The sequence below is a fragment of the Syzygium oleosum genome, unplaced genomic scaffold, assembly GCF_021117445.2.
Source record: "Syzygium oleosum isolate NSW1041296 unplaced genomic scaffold, Sole_v2.1 Sole_v2.15, whole genome shotgun sequence".
NCBI lineage: Eukaryota > Viridiplantae > Streptophyta > Magnoliopsida > Myrtales > Myrtaceae > Syzygium > Syzygium oleosum.
The window spans coordinates 5,096,902-5,104,871 of record NW_026607499.1 but is presented as its reverse complement, the minus strand read 5'-3'; the positions used below and the strand labels follow the sequence as shown (position 1 = coordinate 5,104,871).

The following is a 7,970-nucleotide window of genomic DNA, read 5'->3' as shown; positions in this document are numbered from 1 at the left end:
CCTCCACGGCCAAGGGTCAATGTTGGCCGTCAAGCCTGGGGAAACCCCACCCGAGGCCGTTGCCGACCCAAACATCGGATCAATCGCCATCGAGGACGACCCGAGCCGTAGATCTAAGGCTCGGGCCGAACGAGAACAAGCCCGGATCCGAGGATGGCAACTTTTTAATGAATCTCGAGTTCATCAACTACTCATCATCAACATCATCGTCATCTCCTTAGTCAATTGCATCTACCTAATCGGTTGTAAAAATAATTCGCATCATCTTCATCCTCATCTACCTAATCCGGTTGTAAAAAATCTGAACTAGTACATCACTCTCTGATCATGTAAAGAAACACTGACAGACAGTCTCAATCAAATTAGGTTTAATTTTGATTTAGTCAGTATAAAGCGTCTTCACTAATATTCACGAGAGTGTGTTTGTGGCAGGAGCAAGTGGGACACTAGATTCTTGTTGATTCCTGGTGGCCCCATTATTAAAAAGATTGGAATAGCGACCTCACATTAAGATAAGCCTAATGTGAAGATCCTAGGACATCAATTCAATCCTTTTATTACCCAATAAAAAGGCTGATTAAGACTTATGTGCATGAAATGAAGAAGATGGTACCATAAGTTTTGCTTCTTCTTTTTCAATTTAATTGATTTAATGTGTGTCTGTGTGTGTGATATTCTTTTCGTATAGACATGGTGGATTTCGTTTTAGCCTGAGGCGTGTTCTAGCCTTGTGGCTGCGGTTGGATAGTCGGGCATGCCGAAGAGGAGAATTTGTCACGAAGCGACCCAAGACAAGATGACAAATTGATTGTGAATGATGTGAAGAATCTTGAATATATTATATATATGGTTTTTGGAGAATCCTCAAGTGTGAGGGAGATCCTTGCTTTGAAGCCTTGGATTAATTCGCCCAGTAACTGACAAAAACCCTAATTGTGGCTGCAATCAATTTGATCTTGGACTTCCTGTATGGTTGTGAATTTTGGCCTCAAGAGTATGTAATTTGTATGAAGAAAAATAGTAGGAAATGAACCGAGTCAGAGAGAGAAATCATTTATAGAGTTGAAAAACCATCACCTTTTTTTCTTCTTTTACATCTTGCCGTCCTGGCGTAGAGTTAAGCATACGAACGAAGCAAGTTTGATGTTCTCCACATATTTGAGCCAACCGTTAGACACTAAAAAATAACCAAGTACCCTTAATCGACATGACGGTAATATGGAGCTCGATATTGGATTGTTGACAACGAAATCGATAAACACGATTGTTGACAATCAATATGGCACCGATATAAATTCAATATCAATGAGCTGTCGATGGTCAAGGGATGTAACGATTTATTGACGACCATAACAGCCCTTGACATACCAATGGCGCTTAGTTATAGATAAAACCTGGACATGTTGAAGATAGAAGACCAAACGAAGATGCTAAGGATATATATGTCGATCGGTGGTTTAGCCCAGCGGCATTTGACGAGTTGTAATTGCTTATTGATAAGGACAATACATGATCGATGAAAATGATTTTGAAGCCTAAAACCATGGGATGCGGTTGTGACTGGCAATTTGAATGTTAACCGTTTATAAGCGGTAAATCAATGTAGAGGATCCGAATCATCAACAGTTATATATCTTTTCGATTTCAGTTTATCGATTTATCAATTTATATCAATTCCATTACTTGCATTTTACTTTAATCTAGATTTACTTATCCATGTTCCATGAATTATTTCCTGTCAGGATCGCCACTCAACCCAATTCGATAAAAACCAAAGATCAATTTTTGGTGAAAGGTATTTCACCGTGTGGATCAATTCCGACGGAACACCACCATACAAATTCCAGGTCACATTTTAATCCACAAGAGTGAGTTTCATCGAGAAAGAAATATATTTACTCCCAGCCTGAATTGGAGCTGTCGTAATCTCGCACCGACGGTAACATTTTTTCAATTAGTGTATCAACAACTTAATTAATACGATCCTAATCTGCCATGTAAGGGTAGAGATAGCTCCAATGAGCATAGGAAAAAAGACACTTCTCTTTTAAAAATTACCACTTTCTCTTAAAATTTTACGAGGACAAAACCCATCTTAAATAGCTAAATCTTGTATTATAGACATGCACACATTAATCTCATGGATCATATAAAAATGCCAGAAAAATTCCAAATTGATTGTCCAAATATGGGCATGTTTGGATATGGAAAAACTCGTCACTTATTTCCTACTTAGGAATTTCTCTTTTATTTTCCAAGATCCCTTTCCTTAGGACCTTAGCAAACAGCTTTGCTAAGGTCCATCTATATGAGTTCAAGGTAAATCGAGAAAGTCCATGAGCTCTTGTTGGTCAAATTTGGAAAAGTGAAATTTTCGAGATTTCATTGTCTTGTTTCAATTGATTTGTTGAATTATAGGTAAGAAGTCTGACCAAAAAAAGGGATACGTGGAAGATACTTGCCTCCATAAAAGAATCATTCTTTCTTTTTTTCTTGGCGGGGGAGTGACACTTTAGATCTTGTGGTTTTCAAGAACACATCTCAAATGGTAGACGTACCCCAGAAGCAATGCAGCCTCTGACCGACTCTAACGTGTTAGGGTTGTAATTCAATAGCGTAATAAGGTACAATTGGCATGCGGAATTTGTACGTTCCGAATGAGATTAACAAAGTATGAGTATCTTCAAGATGGTTTCCAACCTTTCAATCAACTCTATATACAAATCAATCTAAAACCAATAGTAATGAATACAGGTTACGACTAGCTCGAATTTCACGTTCTGAACTCACACTATATATAAGAGAAATAACGTGTGGGGCTAATGACACGCAATGTGTGCAGGCGTTCGATCTAACATTACAATCTTTCATGATTTTTTTTTTAATTGAGTTTCTTCTACAAGACAGAGTCTAGTTAGATAAAAAAAATTCAAACAATCACAACTTGAAAAATTACAAGAAAGTCCAAGTGAATCTAAAGCTCGGTTTTTTTCACGGAAAATATATATATTTTTAACATTTTCCTAAACATAATTGCTTGCATCACTTATAAGAATCAATGAACGAAATATATATTTACTATTCACGAAAATGTTTATTGATTAATTATTTCAATCGATACAATCATTTTTTTTAGAAAATATTTTTCAAATTATTTATTTTATGCGTAATAAACGGAACCTAAGGTAACTTTTCTTAGAGGCCATTCTAATTTCTAAAAGTCAATGGGAAAAAAAAAAACATTGATGACTTTGAATGTCGAAAAGATTAGTAGTTGTTCAAAAATTAAACTTAAAATACGGTCCCTTTTCTAATCCTCAAAAAAGCCATAGAAAATCACAAAATTCAAAAGCAGAAGCCACGCCAAAGAAATCCCACTCATAATTTCAAACGCAAAATCAAATCATCGCACCATTTTTTGGCCGCCGAAACATGTGCACTTGTCAATTTCCACATCTAATCATCGCTTGCATTTCCTTTTGTTTTTATTTAACCCTCTTGCGTGGAAATCTTTCTCCAACGTACCAAAAGACCCTTCATCAAAGACTCCCCCTTATAGGGCTACCTGAGCGAGCCGGGTGTTTTATCAAGAATGTCTTATGGCGTGATCTTGCTTGCGATATGGAAATGTTCCGTTTGATCTAATTATGGTAATTCACATCTGAAACTAAACATCTTCGTCTTTTAAGGTAACGGGGAATCGAACTTTCCATCTCCCCTCTGCCCTTTTCCAAATAGGAAAGATGACTGCTGTAACAAACTCCAGTGACGTCAAGTTGATATGCAAGAACAAACAAACATCTGTCGCTTGTCTCGTCTTTCCTCTGGAACTCCAGAAGAAACGCTTCAACAATGACGAAGGCGGATTCTTAACTAGGTCACAAAGATCACGGGGACAAGAATGTAAAACTCGTAGCGCCACAAAATATCAAGACGACTTGATCCCTGCTGTCTCTCTCTCTCTCTCTCTCTGCGTCTGCGCGGCAACAAAAGGAACGGCGCGCCCGATGTTTTCAACAGTACAGAGCAGCAAACCAAAGCTCCAAAAGACCCAAAATTTTCCTCTTTTGGTTTTTTCCTTCAGGAACAGAGCCACGCGATTGAACAGACAAGATTCAGGGCCCAAAGGGAAAAAAATATGGGAAAACATTAACCTCGAAAAACAGGGTCGTCACTCTCTCTCTCTCTCTCTCTCCTCCAAAGCCAAAGCCAAAGCCACCATTTTTTCCCTCCCTCGTTCTCTCCGACCATCTTCCCACAAACCCAATTCAAGAACCAACCCATCCCCCCCTCCCCCCCTCGCTCCCTTTCATTCCAATTTCGTGTCGACCGAAAGGATGAACCGTCCAAGATGACCCGCACCCGCCGTTCCCGGACCCGGGACCCGGATCCAGAAGAAGACTCCTCCAAGCCCACGACCTCCTCCTCGTCGTCCGGCGGAGGAACCGCCATGAGGGTCATCGTCCCTCTGCAGGGGTTGGTCCAGGGCAGGGGAGGCCTCGTGCTCGGCTCCGTCATACCCTGCGCCCTCTTCTACTTCCTCCAGCTCTACCTCAAGAGGAACAGGTCTCGGGAGCCCCCGCCGCCGCCGCCGTCCCCTTCCTCGTCGGCGGAGCACCTGCTGGAGGTGCCCGGGCTGCAGCGGACCCTTTCCCGGGCCCACCTCTCGCCCCGGGGTCCGGGCGGGCCCGCCCACGTGTCGGGCCGGGTGAATGCGATTCTGAGGAGTGGGGATTCGCCGGATGTTGTTGGGGCGAGAAAGTATCTGGAGGATGTTTATGATGAGAGGAGCAATCCTGATGGGATTATTCAGCTTGGTTTGGCTGAGAACAAGGTGGGGTTTTTCTCCCTGTTTTTTTTTTTTTTGGGTGTTGGATGATTTTTTCACGTTGTTTTGATTTTGGTTGGTTTGATTGGTTGAGTTAATCTTAATGACTTCTTGTTTGTGAGATTTTGATGGGTCCAGGTGGGTTTGGATTTGGTCCGGAATTGGATGGTGGAGAATGGGAGGGAGGCAATGCTGGGGGATGAGTTGAGCATCAGTGGAATTACAAATTACCAGCCTTTAGATGGATTGATGCAGTTGAAAGTTGTAAGATGCTTCGAGTTCGTGTTCGCTATGTACTTTCTATGCCTGTTTTATTCGTATTGCGGAGTTTGACGGCGTGTCATGTTCATTTGTCAATTACGATGTGCATTCATGTGAAGTGAAGTCATGGTCATTAATTGTGGACAATTTTCTTTGTTTTGGTTCTTATGATTGACAATTGGAGATGCACCCTAGCATACCGATTACAAGTGGAGGGAAAGATGTTTGGTGGCCCCGGCAACATCCAAATTTACAATACCCACCTTTCAAGTTCTGCCCTTTATCATGAATTTGCCCTGTCATTTGCCGTGTTTTGAGACCAAATTTTACTGCACTTACATATGGCAGGCTATAAATGGTGTATATGTGTGTGTGGTGCATGCTGATGTCCACGCGCGTGCAATTGTCGTGCGACTCTGAGCTAAGAGGAGGATTGCCAGCCAATCTCCCTGGTAGCTAATCTCGCTGTCGAATCTGGGACGTATCAGTGATGTTTTAGTTAATCTCTAGTTATTCATGCTATAATCAAACTTGATCAATTTGTTAACTCCCCTCTTATGTACGAGATTCATTAATTATTTATACAACAGTACAAATGTCAGTACAGATGACTCATATTGCATCGGGCACTCCTAGTCCTTCCTTATTTGGATGGATCCTTCATCTTTTTCCCCGTGAATCAGTATCTGGATTAATTACTCACGAAGAGTTATTTGAAGCAGATACTACTCTCATAGTTCATATCATTTTATTCTCGTCTGCATTTCGTGTGATTTCTCCTTTGATTGAATCCTTCCATTTTATGAACATCATCTTGCTGATCATGTAGGCTGTGGCGGAATTCATGTCCCAAGCTGTTGAAGGAGCAGTGTCCTTCAACCCATCACAGATTACGCTGACAACAGGTGCAAGCGCTGCTATTGAGATGCTTAGCTTCTGCATAGCCGATGCTGGAAATGCATTCCTAGTTCCAACTCCATATTATCCCAGGTAATTATAGGTGCAGATATTCTATTTACGTATTCACAGGTGCATGTGAAGCTAAATTTGAAATACATATGCAGTTTTGACTGTGATTTGAAATGGCGAAGTGGAGTGGAGATAATACCAGTCCCCTGTCGTAGTGCCGACAGCTTCAGTTTAAGTGTTACTGCTTTTGATCGTGCCTTCAGCCAGGCAAAGAAGCGCGGGGTAAAGGTTCGTGGGATTATAATCTCAAATCCATCAGATCCTGTTGGAAGTCTGCCAAATCGTGAGACTCTTTATAGCCTTCTGGATTTTGCCACCGAAAAGAACATCCACATAATCTGTAATGAAGTATTTGTTGGGTCCACTCATGGTGAGGGGTTTTTGAGTATGACCGAAGTTGCTGATTCAGAAGACTTTGATCGGAGCAGAGTTCATATCGTTTACAGTTTGTCGGAGGACCTCTCTCTCGTAGGGTTTAATGTGGGTGTCATTTACTCCTACAATCAAAGTGTTGTGGCTGCTGCTAAAAAATTGGCACGGTTCTCTTCAATTTCATCTCTGACCCAGCGCATGCTTGTCTCTCTGCTTTCTGACACTAGATTTACGCAAAACTTCATTAGGATCAGCAGAGAGAGGCTTGGAAAAATGTACATGGGGTTCATTGGGGAATTAAAGCAATTAGGAATCGAGTGCATGAAAGGCAGTGGGGGGTTCTACTGCTGGGCTGACATGAGCGGGTTGATTCGATCATACAGTGAGAAGGGAGAGTTGGAGCTTTGGGATAAATTGTTGAATACAGCAAAGATTAATGTCACTCCTGGATCCATTTGTCACTGTATCGAACCTGGATGGTTCCGGTTTTGTTTCACTGCATTGACCGAAAAAGATATTCCTCTCGTCATGGAACGCCTTCGAAAAGTTACTGAAACCTGCAAATCTCGCAGTTGAAAATTTGTTATCTATTTCAATCTACAGAAGTGGGTCGCTTGTGGAGAATTTAATGGGACAAAGTTAGCCTCCAGTTCAAGTGATCATGGATGAAGAAGACTCGAGTCGCCCTAATATTTCAAGTCCAAGTATCAAGTAAGAATTCATGTGGGTAACTTCTATGGTTGGATTTGGCTACTTTCGATCACATATATGCCTGCTGATCTCTGCCCTAAAACTGAACAGCAGCAGTTCTCGGCTTGGATCCGGAAGCGGCTCTGATGGAATTTGTTTGTCAATTTTGGTCTCTTAGTCGATATGCCTCGGCTTCAATATTGTTTTTTTATGGCCTTTTGTAATGGTCGTCATGGATTTAAAATGTCTAGTGCAGTTTTCAAATGTGAATGGATAATGCTGGTACATAGGAATTGTTCGTTAGATTGTTGAAGCTTCCTTTTGAGACATGGTTGTATCCAATTCCTTTGCCTTTTGCTCTTATTGTTGTAAAGGTGCCCATCATTAGGTGCAAAAGGTGTTCAAATAGATTTGAATGGGCATCACCAGTGGAAGTTGGAGATGGAACTGCTTTAAGCATTTCTTTCAATGATGACAGTTGAAAAGGTGTCGAGTCCTTCTTGGTTTTGTAAATTTGGGCCCCATGGCCCTTGCATTTTGTTTCTACAATTACTTTATTGTGTTTGAGGGGGGTGGGTGGATGGTTCTTGTAAGTTGTGCATTCACCTCTGTATTTTGCCCAATATTCTGATGACCCTGAGGACAGCAATGAGTATGATGAAATGCATAGCTTGTAAAACGATAAAAGGGAGACTTTTAAGCAATGAATACAAATGATGGACGCAAGTGAGAGCCATGGTTCCAGGCAATTTACTTAAGATTTTTAACGAGTGGCAAAATGTAGGAGAGGTTGTCATACTGATTCTGCGACTTATAGAAAAATGTCACTGTTCCGTTGTTGCGTATCAGA

The 7,970-nt window shown here is 41.3% G+C and overlaps 1 protein-coding gene across 1 annotated transcript; it reads left to right on the top strand.

Annotated features, from left to right (window-relative positions):
- Positions 1 to 4,000: 4,000 nt before the first annotated feature.
- Positions 4,001 to 7,633, top strand: LOC115687850 (probable aminotransferase ACS10). The gene is made up of 4 exons (XM_030613534.2): positions 4,001 to 4,834; positions 4,967 to 5,092; positions 5,919 to 6,079; positions 6,154 to 7,633. Exons 1-4 carry the CDS (start codon positions 4,352 to 4,354, stop codon positions 7,004 to 7,006), a joined length of 1,623 nt encoding a protein of 540 aa, XP_030469394.2. The 5' UTR covers positions 4,001 to 4,351; the 3' UTR covers positions 7,007 to 7,633.
- Positions 7,634 to 7,970: the final 337 nt, after the last annotated feature.